The 15,906-nt window shown below is 39.1% G+C and overlaps 2 protein-coding genes across 5 annotated transcripts in view; one reads left to right on the top strand and one right to left on the bottom strand.

The window, feature by feature from the left end:
- LOC111604336 (cyclic nucleotide-gated cation channel beta-1) overlaps positions 1-15,906 on the bottom strand; it is an 81,008-nt gene that overhangs the window by 51,158 nt on the left and 13,944 nt on the right. The window lies entirely within an intron of this gene.
- On the top strand, positions 9,834-10,585 carry LOC111604414. The gene is made up of 2 exons (XM_023322473.2): positions 9,834-9,923; positions 9,981-10,585. The coding sequence occupies exons 1-2, from the start codon at positions 9,870-9,872 to the stop codon at positions 10,359-10,361; spliced, it is 435 nt and encodes a 144-aa protein (XP_023178241.2). The 5' UTR covers positions 9,834-9,869; the 3' UTR covers positions 10,362-10,585.

The following is a 15,906-nucleotide window of genomic DNA, read 5'->3' as shown; positions in this document are numbered from 1 at the left end:
CACTCAATATTTGCAAAAGCAAAAGCCAAACTAAAGGACTGAGACTGCAATAAAATAAAGCTGTTTCATTTGAGAGGGTTCGCAGTGACAGATACCCTGTAAAATGGATACATGATGAAGGAAGACCTGAGAATGGCAAGGCATATTTGACTGAGAGAAAATAAGAATAAAAGGCTAGCAAGCTACTAGAAAATAGAGGAAATATGTTTGAAGTAGATAAAATATATAACGGAAAAGTAACACAAAGCAAAGAGGGTAGCTAAAATAATACGAAAGGGACAATATGATAGCAAGAGAACATGATGTGGGATTGTGGAACAGAGCCTGTGAGGGAGAGGGAGCGAGATAGCAAGAGGGAGAGAGAAAGAGAAGAAGCAAATACTTCAAAAACATAATACTTTAAGATAAAATAAAGTAAGGCATCTAATTGCAATCATTAAGGCCACACTTGAAGTACAGAACGAAGAAATAACTTGATCTAATAATATAATTTTATATATTGATATAAACACATAGAACAAATGAACGCTCGTTTAATTTGCTAAATCATGTTCCAATTGACTTAGCTGTTGATCAAGAATGCTACTTGCTGCCGCTGCCAACAGAATATCTTAATATAACCATTACATTCGTTTAATGGGCACTTGGTATAATACAACACTGGCTACCAACACTGCTATTTATAACCTTAATAATTTAGCCGGAGCTTCAAAGAAATATGTTAATCTTGAACGAGCGTCGACTGAGCTTGGAATTTTCATTTTAATGCGCCGCCAGAGTAAGGACACGATGTTGAAATATACTCTGTGAGCGTGTGTGAGTGTGTGTGTGTATGAGTATGTCGAGTGTCAGTGAACAGAACAATCTTAAATTATGCAAATGCTTGCAATCAACGCTTAAGCAATGCCAACAACAACAACAATGAAAAGTATAAAATAAAGTAGAAACAAAAAAAAATGGCACACAAAATGATTGCGACATGAAAAATATGCCCGCAATATTAGCATACAGTGGCATTGTATTGAGAGCAGCCGAGTTGGGCAATGAGCGGCGGGGGCGTGGCACGTGCTATACACGCGAAAGCGGAGCAAAAGCCGCTTAGGCAACAAACAAAAAAAGGAAATAGGCAACAAATGCTTCACATAGATACGAGCGATAGGGACAAAAAGAGTAGTCTAGTCGGGAGTGCTTGACTTGTAGATACCCTTAGTATGCATACTCCATAACTGTGCATAGTTTGGTATAGGTTTTATATTTACTACAGTTTGCTGAGTGAAGCTTTTAATGTGAAATGACGTATGCCTTAAATCGATTTTTATCGATTTTATGTTCGATTTATGTTCTCTGAAGCTCTTATTTCATATCTAGCTCATGTCTTCTCAGATGAACGGATATATAGTTACTTAAAGACGCACAGAAGGACAGTATTAGATTACCTAAGCTGTGGATTCTCCACAATAATTTGTATTCCTTATGGACTCTGGAATACGTATATATTTTATGAAACTCTACTGCTGCCTGTTACGCATCCTCCATTCCCATTTTTAATAAGTTAAGGGCATCCGCAAAAAAGGAAAAGGCAACTACAACAACAACAAAAACTGTCATACAGTCAGTCACTGCCTTATCAATTCAATATTTAATAAGCCGTGGCTGGCATCAAGAAATGCCCCAAAATATATTCAGTTGAGTGTAAAGTTGATAACCCAGTGAAATGCTAAAGAAGGTTGGGCTGCAGAGTCGTGCGCAACGCTTTCGATTTTCAATTCCGATAACGATTACTATTACGATTATTTCCATAAGCATAAACAAGACCCCAAGTCAAACCGCACTTTGCATTAAATAATATTGAAATATCTATATATATGTGTATTAGCTTTTAGGCTCGCTTGACTTTAAAGTCTCATATAAATGGCAAACACGCACCCACACACATCTGCGGCTTGACAGTTGTACGTGACGCATAACAAATTTGAGGGATTTGTTGCACTTTGATTGAATGTTCGCTGGCGCCGCAAAGCTAAATATGATTTATGTGCCACGCACACACACACACCCCCACACATATCAAACTTATCTAATTTGTCAGCATGACAGAAAAGAGAAAATAAGAAAAAATTCATTGCAATTATTTAAATTTTTGTTTTTGATTACGCAAAAGCGACAAATAGAAGAGCAAAAAGAAAGATGACATATATAAAAAAAATTAAAATATTAACCAAGAAAAAAGAGAACAAAAATGGTGCAGACACAGGCGCTCTGTCAAGCTCTCTAGCTGGATTTGTTTAGCCAGGTTGGCTCTGCGTTCCGGCCAAAGCCAAAAGGCAATCAAGTGTTGCCAAAAACTATGCAAACATGAAAATTGCCAAAACGCTACCCAAACCAGATTTCAAATAAAAACCCAAAGCCAAGCACAGAGCGAGACAGCGCCAAATAGAGCAGGTGTTGTGCCAGAAAGAGAGAGGGAGAGACGAAGTTGGAGCTGCAGCGAGGTGAGAGAGCAGCAGATTGCGGACAATTGTTTGCGTTGTGCAAGTGTCAACAGCATTTGCAATTCCGTTAAATTTTTACCTCTTTGGGGTTTTGTCAACGCTTCGCTTGGCAACTGTTGTTGTGATACCCTGTTATTGACAGTCAGCTCAGGCGTGGTGTATTGTTAAGAATTCTAAAGGTTTTTTGATTTTCAAATATCTACCAGACAGGTGAGTTTGTGCGCATAAAATAATTGATATGAAATTTGAAAATTATATTATAAGAAATTCACAAAATATATTTGTTATATATTTAATATACTTTATACTATATATATATATATATATTTTTTTTTTTTAAATATAATTTTGATATTTCTTGTTTGATTTATTTTAATATTTTGTTTACTAATTTTAGGATAAAGTGAAAAATATTTAAAGAAAAATGTGAGGCACATAATCATTTCTATTTAATTCATATTTGATGCATCAAATTCATCTTCTCTATAAATGTGATGCAAACACTGCGGCCTTTTGTAGTCGTTTACAATGCCTGTTTTTTATTACATATTTTTTATGTATGGTCTGTGTTAGAGTGCGAAAATATAGCAATTTTCTGCTACTATACATATTTATATATATATATATATTGAATATATTAAATATTCAATATAGAAATATATATTTATATATTTATTTCCATATGCATTTCTATTGTGAGTTTAGTCAATATTATTGCAATTGCAATGCTTATTTGAAGAATGGAGACGACTGAGATGGAGACGACTGAGATGGAGAGAGAGGGAAGTAGTGAGCGAGACAGAGAGTAGTACAATTTTTGCTGTTATGCAAATTTGCCAAAGCAAACGCATTTCAATTTAACAATTTCCACTCGCTGACAATATTTGAATTTGCGATACGGTTTTGCTTTGGGCGATTCATTATCATTTTCGCATTCAGCATTCAGCATTCAGCACTTAGGATTCAGTATCCAGCACTGAGCATTCGCCGCGGCACTTGGCTAATTAAAGCCTTATGTACACGCAATGCGACTCCGGCCGCGTGGACGGGAGACAGCTCAAAAATGATGGTCAGCATTTGTCCATCTCGCATGGCAGCGAACTAAAAAATGAATCGCCATCAATCTCGCGCTGACATTAGCAGCGACAGCCCGAAGAGCGATGGTGACCATGGAGTGCAAAGGAAGAAAAACGAACCAAAAACAACGACAACAACAAACAGGCAACTAATTACAAAGCTGTTGACAGTACCTCAGCGTCAAGCGAAAAGGAGTTTACGGGCAGCAGATAGCGGACAATGGGGTGCGGTTTCGCCTTGCTGGCCACATTAGGGTTCTGATATCCTATCCTCTGGCCAAAAGCTAACCAAAAAACGAAAAACAACACGCTTAAGTAGGGCTTGAATTAGGTGTACTTGATGCGGGAATACCCTGTAAGCTCTGACAGATGACATCTTATTATATATGGTTATGATGGTCAGAGAGTTGCTTGGGGGGTTTCTCCTATGATTTATGGAAGATGTTGATAGATAATTCCTATTCTTTAAGAAAGAGAAAGTGAGAGATGGAGCAGCAAAGGTAGGGAGACAGGGTGCAAAGATAAAGAAAGAGAGTAGGAAAGAGAAGAGAAGAGAGCAAGTGGGATAAGGAAAGAGAAAGAGACATAGGTAATATAAATATAGTAAAATTTAAATATTAAATTTCAAAATGAGACAATAAATATATATAATCTATTAGTGTGATTGAGTATAAGTTATATAACTAGACGTTAAACTTAAAAAGTGTAGAAGTATAATAAGTATACGCACAGTAAACGAAAAAGGCAAGCTAATTGAATCCTAACTTTAGTATTTAATAAGAGAAATATCAGCAAAGAATGTAGTGTATATAGATCAAATAATATGTGTAGAGTATAAGCTGTGAATTCTTCTTCTATCCTGACACTTAACGTATACAGGGTATACAAAAAAAAAAAAAAAAAAACAGTAACCAGATTATGCCAAATGCGCGCGCATTTGTCAGCTAAATGTGACAGCATCAAATGGCAGCCGGACAATCGTCCCAGGGACTGGCCCGACTCGACCCACACAGCACTTATCACTGAGCAAACTAATTGCATTTTCAGATATAAGCTGATTAAAATTAAACTTTTTGTTTACTTTAAAACTTCGTTAAGGCAGCCTGGAGATAGCTTGTATTGTATTGTATTGATTTTAAGTAATTGGAAATATTTCATTGTTAACCGAAAACATACAACAAATGTGCTGATGGGCCATGATTTATGGCCTGCCCAAAGTTTATGATAAATGATAAATGATAAATGAAATATTTACCGGCAATGAATATGAAAACATTTAATATATTCAATAAAATGCGCATTTAACAGATTAATAAGTAGCTCGGCCTTTCAATGAAAATATGCATATATTTGAATTGTAAAAAGCGCTAAAGTATTTGAAATGTGAATAAATTATTGCTGGCATCTGTAAACCAATTCAAAGTGATTCAGATTTTATTTTAATTAAATTAAAATCGATCCAAAGTTTTAGCTGACTACAAATATGGAGATTCATAGCGAGTTAAAGGCTTAAGTTTAGTTTATCATTTCGAAGGGCAGGCGATTCTAATGGAAATTTAATGAGTATTTTCTCATAATGTTTTATAGTTGAAAGATTGTTTGGTTTTAGGCAAAGTTACGATGGCAAAAACTTTTAGCTTAACCCAAAAAGACTGAGCTAGAAGTTCTTTAAATTTGCTTTAAGATGGGTCTTAAACTTTATAGAAAGCAGATTAAAAAATAAAAACAAGTTGAGCTGCTTTCAGGTAAGCAGCTGTTGAAATATTTAGGAAGATTATTATTTCTTCTACACCACGAGTAAATATATATATATATATATTTATATATATATACATATATATATATATATATTAATATATATATATATAACCTTCTAAGCTAAGTGGATAACAGTGTAGGTCTCATATAGTGTAGCTTTGCATTAAAACTATCTGTTGCCTAATACCTTTATCCAAAAATTCATTGATTAAGATCGCTTTAATTGTGGCTGCACTGAGCCCTGCGTATTTATACATATATTTAGTTAAGGGCTCTACAGCTGTGTGCTTCCTCTTCTTCCGTGCGTTTTCAGGTAAATAAAAATCAAATTAAAAGCACTTAAACATTTTTTTGGTCTTTTTTTTGGGTTCAGGCTCCCGCATTGTTACGCTTTACGTTATTTATTGAAGCGATTCATATTGATGGCTGTTGGAGCAGGGCGTCGGGTGTGCCACGCCCACCTGCGAAAATGCAAATTGCAGAGAATACAAAATGCAAATAAACATAAATGGAGCCAACCGCAGCACTGTGAAACAAACAGACCGATCCAGTGGAGAGTGCTCGACTAGCAGATACCATGAACTCTACTTTCAACACGTAATTTGCCGCTCTTATCAAAAATATATTTATTTTTTGCGTTGGGCTAGTTACGAAAACATTTTCAAATGGTTTTTTGATTATACAAATTGCCGTGTTGCAACAGCGTGTTGCGTGTGGCAGCTAACGGATGACCTGCCTCGCACCTATAATTGTTTTGCTTTTGCTTTTGCTTTGAGTTGAATTTTAGCAATATTCCAAAGGGCAACAACAATTGTTGCAGCAGCTGCTGCCACAGTGTTGCCTTGGCTGGCAGCGCAAATATTTAATTGTGCTTAGCTTTTATTTTGTTTTGTTAATTCTATTACACTAACTATTTTCCGCCCTTTACACGTCACACGCACACACACACGCAACGTGTTTGGACGGCCACAGATGCATCACCTGCAGCTCGAGCGACCTCGCTCTGCCTGTGGCTTTGCCACACAACAACTAACCCAACTAACCAACTATCCAGCCCCCAAATGTTACAAACACTCAAACACACATACAACCACAAACACTCACTCACCTCCTCCTCCCACCTCTCTATCTCTCTCTCTCTCTAGACTATGCTCTCTTTTTGACGCCATCTCGTATGCCGCTTCACTCAGACTGCCTCTGACTGGCAAACGTTGCGCACGAGCTGCAATTTATAACTGCACATACGTGCATACTGCAATCTTGCCACGCCCCCCCGGCTCGGCTCCCTCACTCCTACAACAGGTTTTTCTTTCAGCAGCCCACTCTCGAGCACAGCGCCAGCAGCACATAAACATTTTTGTTAGCTGCGCTTTAGCTGCACACACGCTGCTTCGCTTTTGTGGCGAGGTGCCAGCGTCCGCGTTCACGTCTACGTTCGCGCCCTGCTGCATGTCCTGGCCTAGCGCACGGACTGCTGCTGCTGCAGCTGCTATTACAGTTTTTGTGATCCGCCGAAGCGCAAATAAACAAAAGGTTCGCTTCGCGCAAAAAGCAAAACAAAATGAAATACAACTACGAACGACGTCAAGAACAATAAAAAACAACAAACAAAAATATCGCATTAATATTCGAACAATATGGGCATGGGCATGCACGACTGCTGAAGAGCTATGCTGCGTTTCTAGATCTGAAAGAGGTTCAAATCGTAGTCAGCACATGGCATACGAAAGTTATATATATATATAGACAGATCAATATTCATTTTCATTAGCTTTCCATCTATATGTTCAGGTTAGGATAGGAAGACATCAACCTATGAAGCATAATAATAAATTAGCAGTATTTCAGCTATTGTTCAGACAAGTCTTAACTCGAATAGTCAAACTGAATTAACTATTCTATGATATATCTACTAAAGCATATGCCTCTTATGATGTCGTAGACCCCATGCAATATAATATATATATTTAATATATCTTCTCTCGCACATCTTTCGCTTTTTCATTGTAACTTTACACAAATTCATCATACGACTCCTTTAGCCTCCGCCACAGGGTATTACAAAAGGCAACAAAGTGCGGGCAATGGGCAGCACAGCGTCAGTTGCAGCTATAAAAGTGCTTGAACAGTGGATCAGGGGCATCAACGGCAGCAGGAAGGGGTCGCCACATGCAGCTGGCTACAAATTTGCTGTCGCAAGCTAAATATATATGCTGTACAGAGGCAGCTTTAGGCATAGGCCAGCTACCAGGCCAGCCAGGGAACCTAGCAACCAGGCAGTCAGACAGGACCCATGTGGCATGCAGTCGGATAAAATGTAGACTTTATACAGCAGAGAGACAGAGAGAGTGAGAGAGATTATTAATCAATGGTTAGACTTTTGAGAGCAGTCAACTAAAGAGATTTGTTAGGTTTGCCAGAAGAGCCATAATCAAGCAGCGCAGCATTGCGTGGCGAACGCATTTGACTTTGCTTTGCAACACGTTGCCAATTTAAGTGGCTAAGCGCTCGCAAAGGAGCTGCCTTGCATGGTCTCTAGTTTAGCTCTGCTCTGGGGCTTTGAGTTGTCATGCGCTGCCTTTAGCTTAATTGAATGCGAAATTAACTGCTAAGGCACAAGCAGAGCTTTCACACACACACACACACACGCTCACACCGACAGAGACTTATGCAATTGCTTTTGCATAATTGAAAAGTGCTTAAAGTTTTGCTAATTAAGTTGCATTTCAACGCAAACGCACAACAAACTAATTTTCACATCAACTTTAGACGTCACACAGCATGAAAAATTCTATTTGCGTGGGAGTGCGCCTGGGTGCTATGAATCTTATCAGCATGTGCATGGACTGTGCTTTAACTCTGCGTGCGTGTGCGTGTGCGTATGTGTATGTGTATGTGTGTGTAATGGCAGCTGTTGTCTGCTTTTGACAGCTGCCTCTGATCGTTTTGGCCATGCTCCCCCTTACCCCTCCGCCCCACCGCTAGCTGTCAGGCGTGTCAAAACAATTGTCATTCATTCCCAGCTTGTCTGTGGCTCCCATCACACTCCCATCACCATTTCTATTTCCAGTTACAGCTCCAGCCAACCAGCCATCTCGCATATATGGCTTGCAATTATGGCCCAGTGACATGTGTTAACAGCACAGTCAACCAGCTAGCCAGCCAGGCAGTCATTCAACTGGGGACTCATTGCAATGCGCTCTCAACATTTCCGCACAGTTATTTTGCCCATTTCCTGTTGCCTTGCCTTTCAGGCCGCCGCTGCCGCTGCTTACATTTTGCCACGTTGCGTATACGACGTGTTTTACCGCGTCTGAAATCAATATCAATAGCTGTGCGCAAATGCTGTTAGCTTGGGTTAGAGCGTGCTCCCCTGTTGTCGCCTTGATTACTCCTGTCATATTATTTTCACACTTGAAATGTTCCATATCGATTTGCAGTGTTGGTCATTATCAATGCTGACCATTGTGTATGGGCGAGTATATCTGTGTGTGTGTGTGTGTGTGTGTGTGTGTGTGTGTGTGTGTGTGTGTGTGTGTGTGTGTGTGTGTGTGTGTGTGTGTGTGTGTATGGCACTTGGCTGTCACTTTACATGCTTCTGTACGGCCGTGTGGCTTTTCTAATATCCTAGCATCCGCTGTCGCTGTCGCTGTCATTGCACTCACTATCACCACACAAGCCACCCAGCGGCTGGATTCAGTGCACGCATTTTATACCCTGTACCTTTAGCAAAATGGACGTGAGCTTTACCAACAATTCGACTTGTTGAAGTCAATGAACTTTGTCGATATATCTAAAAATTCTACGGGAAATGAGGCTAAGTTTATATTTCTAAAATTTCATTTTTATCTACAAAAAGTTTTTCTTCACTACATCGATAATTATCTAACAGCAGGTCATATTTTTGGGGAATTTATATAGTTGATAACTTAAAATATAATTTGCGAAGGATTCCACAATGCTTATCAAATTTTCTTTCACTCAGACACTTTTTCAGTCCAAGAACTAGAATTTGTATAAGTAAAGAACATATATATATACTAAAAGTTTGGACACAAAGATAGACGTTATATTTAAAGCATTGTGGATCAAGAATGCCAACTACTGGGTATCTGCTAGTCTAGTATGCCTATAAACGCTTGCCTGTTTCAATTCCCAGCCAACTAGCGCTCGAGTCTTCAGGCGTTGCTGTCTGACCACATGGCGTGGGTAATTGATGCTATATCGAGTTAGTGTGTGTGCCAGTGAGTGTGTGTGTGATAGTGTGTGAAAACTGTTGGGCAACTGGTTATCAATTTTCGCCTGGCGCACATGTTGGCCATAATTTGCAAATGTGCGCGCTTTTTATGAGCTATCGTTTGGCTCGGCTTAACCGAACTCTGTCTTGCCATAATAAACACAAAGCCAACCAAGTCCTAGTAAACATCGACTTAACATATCACACGTCATTTTATACAAATATATATATATATATACATACATATACATATACATATATATATACAAATACATATAATTATTTATATAAGAATACCTACAGAAAATGCAGTTTCCACTTGACATTTTACTACCAATAGCTGGCGCATTCATTGTATTGGTAAGGCTGTTTCTTTAGCTGCACTTATCTAGCTTCTCTCTCACGCATAGCCCGTAGAATCGTTTGCCCAGCTGCTGGGCCCGGTCAATAACGGCGCCCCCATCGGATTCCGTGACTGAATTAGCCTCTTCCGACGGCTTGAGGCTTGAGGCAGCCACTGTATCCATGGATCACGTTCAGCGACGCAGAGAGGTGTCGTGCCAAACCGACTTCACCGATTTCAATGTCTTGCACATGCCCTGCGACGTCGATCTGCCGAACCTTTCGAAATATATCGAGACCTTGCCCAATCAATGCATTTGCGCCTACAACACGCGCTTTCATTCCGCAGAGGAATATCGCACTTTTAAAATCTTACAGCTCGAAAGTTTCTTCTTTGGCCAATATTCAGAACGTTTCAAACGCTTCGAAATGGATCCGCATCAGTTCGACTACTAAGCGTAATCCTGCCAACTAACTCATTAACAAGCCACAAACTGTTAACAATGAACGGCAAATGCAAGAGATCTTTAAGTAATTAATTATTGATTTACTGCCATTGAAGTTCGCTTAAATTGGAAATTCTAATTGGCAGCGTATCGAAATTGTATACATATCTATAAGAACAATAACAATTTATACATTTCTAATGAAATATAAAACATCTTCGAAAATAAAGCTGAGGCAAATAAATTAAAAATTTCCACTGCTTGTAATTGCAAAATAATTTAAAGCAGGGAGATGGAAATCTAAATATTTGCTTTATAATAAATATAAGCTAACAACGATACTTATATATACTTATATATATATATATTCATTGAGCTGTCGAAAATCAATTTAAATTGTCTGCAGGCTTCTTAAATTTTAATCACTTCACAAAAGACAGCATTTCGCTTAGCTTAGAGCTTTAGGCTTTGGATTTTGGCACCTCAGCGTGGCTGATGGACAACAATCAATCAAATTTTGTATTGGGCCAAATTACATTTATCCAAACAGCGTGGGTCGTCGAGCGGCAGTGCAAATAAGGTGTTACGCTTAAGTGATTCGGTGAGCAAGTGCCGACCGATTTTATCTCTGCCAATTCGCATAACATTTGTGTAATTTGTAATTTCGTGGATCATCAATCAGCGCATCGTCTGTCGGCCAGCTGTCGGGGCATTGATTTATCGACGAGTCGTCAGAATATATATATATATACATTTAAACTTATATATAGGGTGACTAGAAACCAAGCGCTTATTCAATCTAATTAGAGGCATTTGCAGCCACGCCCCATTGCAGCGTGCACACGTTTGCATCTAAGGCCAGGCGAGCCATGAAAAATGTTGCCTTTATGGCGTCTTCCTGCATCCGGTTTCCGGCCAAAAGCCAAGTCTCTGTAAGAGTCCGAGAGTCTCTCTGCTATATTTATCTTGCTCTGTGTTTTGGCTTTGTCGCTTGCAACATAAATTACACTGGGACTAGTCGCCGCTGGTTGCGCTTGGTTGGTTGCCTGCCAACTTTCGCCTTGTCCGGCGCATATTTAATTGTGCATTACGATTACTTTTACATAACTATAAAACTGATTTATGCATGCCGAGTTCAACATTTTCATTACAGATTTTTCTCTAGATATTTTCATTTTTGGTTTTTTTTTATTAAAATTCCTCGCAAAAATAAAAACATAAATGCGTACATCAAATAAGTATTTCAATTTCAGTTTTAGCAAAGCTAAATGAAGAGCTATAGGACCATGGCTCAACTATGCGAATACCCTACAAATATGACTTTCCATCCAAGTTTAATAATTTAAATATTTTTTAGAAACGGCAATATATTTTTAATAAATATTGTAATGAAACCAAATTTTCGTGGCTTCTTTGTGCAAAGAAAAATACAACTTTAGGCGCATCAAATAAAACGAATAAAAAATTATATTTTTTTATTTTCGAACTTGAGTAGAACTTTTGGTAAATTTTATGAGGTTTCCTCCCACTGGACATACCTTCAAACTAATTTGGTACAGGGCATAATGATTGTCTCTCTCTAGGTATTTCTTTCCGTTCCTTTCCTTTCCATGTTTTTTTTTTTATTTTGGCCCCAGACTTGAGGCTGCTGGCAACTTTTCCACATGAACAGAGTGAAAAGTTGAAATTGAGTTTTGTTAATGCAGAAACACACGCACACACACGCACACATGCTGGACGGTAACACAAAGGAGAAGAAGGAGCGGCAGCAGCAGCAGCAACAGCACCGATGTCGTAAAAACCGAGCAAGCGCCAAGACAGACGCCAGGCAAAAACTCCCAGTGGCAAAGTTTTTGGCGCAGTCAACAACAACAACAAAAAGGAGCTGAGGGGCCCAGCCTGGGGCTTTGAGAGGGGGAATACATTCGGGTAGAGAGGGGGCGGGGAGACTGGCTGGAGTGAGCAACAGAAAATGCCGCATGTCTGTTGACGACGCATAAAATCCACAGGCGCAAAGCGAAGAGGTGCGACAGACAGACTTTGAATAGAGCAGATACTAGAGCCCAAAAGAGTGAGGAAGAGAGCGAGAGAGACTGACTGAGTGAGCGCCGGCATTTAAAATTTTAATGTCTTTGCAATAAAATTATTTACTCAACTCGGTTCGTTGACTGCTGGCCAGCAGCTACCTCAACTTATCAGCTACTGCTGCTGCTGGCCAAGTTAAGAGCAGGCTCCATCTAAAAGCACTATGCAGCTGAGCTTCAAAGTTAGCAATGCGGGCCAAATTTGAGAAGATGCTGCGACGGTTGCTGCTGCTGCTGCTGCTTTTTTAATTAATATTAAATTACAAATCAAATGCAGCTGTAGCAAAGGCAGCAACAGGCAGCAACAAATATGCACACCCACACACACACACACATAAAATTTATTTGTGGCAGCAACATTTGTGAATGCTTCATTCAGTTGCCAAAAAATAATTTTGTATCATTAAAATTTTAAGGCAATTTATGCGCCTTGCCTTGCTCCATATATCCTTGTTGCTTACTGCTGGTTCTACTGACTCTCGGACACGTCAATTTCTATGTAAAGCTCGTTTGCTTGCCTTTTATTTTAGTTGTGCTGGCTTTTTTTATTTATTTTTTTTTGTATTTTTGCTCCCCCTCAAAGGAATGTAGGCAGCCTGGTCAGCTTGCTCCAATGCCAATGCCTGCTCGAGCTTCTCTTTTGGATTTTATTTATTTATTTCCGGAAACGTGCTCTGGAGGATTTTCTAAGCATACTTGAGCGCCAGCAACAAACTCCCAATGGCGCAGCGCTTAGTTAGCATACACACAAATACACAAGCATACACACACACACAGACACAGAGAGACGAACAGACAGACAGTTGGAGAGTGAGGAAACGTAGCAACAATCAGCCGCGTCCGCTTTTCATGTAGTTCATTAAGTTTTTCGCGTGCTCATCCATTCGGTTGTTCAATGCGACGCGCGCGTGTGTTTGGGCTCTAAATACCCTGTATTAAGTATATGTGGGGTGTATTGATGACTTAGCTAAAGGTTGGTCTACAATTGTCGCATGTTCTTCGACTTGTGTAAGCTAGTAAAATCTAGTTATGTAGACTACATTTAATTTGCTTATAACTTAGCCTCACTCCTTGTATACCCTATACATCTACAACAATTGTGCCTCATATCCTATACTTTTACTAAACTCATCTCTAAATATATCGCAAAACTCGAAAAAGATTCAATTTAATTCATAATCTAACAAATTTCTTAATAAATGTCTACAATATATTTATGTATCTGTTCAATCGACGTTACAAATTCGTTTATTCCTGCTCTAAATTAATAGAAAGCTCAGCGCTTAGCTCGCACAAATAGGGAAGAGCAACAACCATTTCCAGTTACTTGTCTCTTCAATGCCAAAGAGTCCCTGCAGACCATGTTAGGCCCGCCCATTGCTATGGCCCCACCCCAAACTCGCACCTCCTGCTCCGTGACTAAGTTCTTTGCGTGTGTCCCAGGCGTCAATTGCCAGGCTGGTTTTCTATGCTCTTTGGCCCCTGGTCGAAATTCGTGAACATTGACCGAGCAGCCACCACCGACGCCTAATGAAAAAACAATAAAAATTTTGCGCTTTTCTGCTTTCCCAAGTGGCTGTGAAATTTTGATGACTTTGTCAGCTAACCGGGAAAATGGCCAAAAAAAAACAAGAAAGAAAGAAAAACTTATAGCCCAAATGGACACGCAGCTTTTTAATGCTGCTTCTTCATCTTCTTCTCTCGTGCAGCGCCCTCTAAAAAGACGCCTTCAAGTGGTTCCTCCTGCTACTGCTGCTGCTCTTGAGTTTAGTTTACAATAATTAAGCTCAAAGTTCTTGAACAATGCCCATGAAATGCTTGAAACATTTCAGAGTTGTTTCTAATTATATGCTTTGAGCCCGTTATCATGAATTGCGCAATTACGTATTTAGCTGCAGGCATTGTGTAGACATTTTTAATAAGAATATATCTGGCATTGTTAAGGTAATATGGATTAAAAGGTTTGATGTGGGAGCGTAGCTGACGGGGGCTAAAATCCTTTGGAGGTAGAAGAATATTGTTGAGACCTATATTGTTTTTATATATCTTTGAATAACTAATTCTTCTTTAGAAAGCTGATGATAGAAATTTGAATGCGCATAGCACATACATATGCATATAAGAGCTAATCCGAAATATATATAAAAAAAATCATTTAGAACTATCGTCGTTTAGGCCAATTTTATGAGATAGCAAAGGCGCTTCAGTCACGGTCTATCAAATGATACGCATCCCAACTAGCTGAACATTACCATTTCCGTTCCATCTACAGAATTCTCTAGAATCCCACCAGGTTATAAGATTTGAGGGTCATACCAAGAAACCAAATCAATTTAAAATAAATAAACTCGAATTGTTAGCACAAACCTTTGGGTCAGTAAATCAAATAAATATGTTAACGAAGGGAATTGAATTTTGGCTAAAAGTTTTTCTTGTCTGATTTGTTATAACAGATGACTTGAAAAGAGTTAAGAATGTGTAGACATAAAAGTTTTATTGCTGAAACTTGAACTCCAAAGATATCAAATCAGAGCTACATTAGCTAAGAGCTGCTTCAAAACGGGTATAAAAAGTTCTCTTAAAGAGTTTCAATCAATCTGAATAGTTATTATATGAATCAAATGTATAATATAAATAAATATATATATTAAGATATATACCTTCCACTACAGATATACATTCTGTTTAGAGCTCTTAAAATTTGTAAGCCAATTGAGCACCCAAAGAGAAGCAAACTGACTGTCTTTCAGCATTAATTATTGTTGCTTTTAACTGATGCCCCGTAAATGAGTCGAAATCGAAGCAGCTTTCGTGCATCTTAAAATATTCTCTTGAAAGAGCCGAGAACACTCAGCAAATATGCCTGAACGAGCCGTAAGCTATGCCTTATTAATATGCCCGTCGCTCAAACTGGAAGGACAACTCGACTTAATTGAACAAACTTTTTGGACATTAGTTATTGATGATATAACTGAAATATAAGTGTAATTATTAATGCTTCTTGGCCAAGTACTTTAACTAGTTGGCAATTAAACAAGTGCTGAAAACTGATTGAGTATATTTATGAACTCTTGCTCTCGCTATCTCTCTCAACCTCTCTGTTTCTCACTCCCTCTCTCTCGCTCTCTCTCAATCTGTCCAGTTCACAGCTACAAAATTCAGTTTAAAATTCAGTTGCTGCCTGAGCTTTGTTTGTTTATTTATTTGTTTGACTACTTTGTGGTTTCTATGTGTGTGTGTGTGTGTGTGTGTGTGTATGTCTGTGTGTGTGTATGTGCAAGTGTGTAAGGCTGAGTGCTGCTGTCCCTTTGCGGCCACAAAGGTGCCTCTGCCTGGCTGCCTGGGCTGCCTGCCTTCCTGGTTGACTGACTGGCCCGCCTACCATCGCCCATCGCACATCGCCCAGCTGCCTCGCCCACTGGCACTGGATGTCCAAATTCCCACGTACTTATTTCGAAACTGACACGACGC

This window comes from Drosophila hydei, unplaced genomic scaffold, assembly GCF_003285905.1.
Source record: "Drosophila hydei strain 15085-1641.00,03,60 unplaced genomic scaffold, DhydRS2 tig00008122-arrow-pilon, whole genome shotgun sequence".
NCBI lineage: Eukaryota > Metazoa > Arthropoda > Insecta > Diptera > Drosophilidae > Drosophila > Drosophila hydei.
The sequence above is the reverse complement of the archived record's forward strand: the minus strand, read 5'-3'. Positions and strand labels throughout refer to the sequence as shown.

What these genes read in the sequence shown, in the direction of transcription:
- LOC111604414 (XM_023322473.2), top strand. Translation starts at nt 9,870, where the DNA reads ATGCAGTTTCCACTTGACATTTTACTACCAATAGCTGGCGCATTCATT. An exon ending in CTGGCGCATTCATTGTATTG is followed by an intron (nt 9,924 to 9,980) that starts GTAAGGCTGTTT and finishes CATAGCCCGTAG; the next exon opens with AATCGTTTGCCCAGCTGCTG.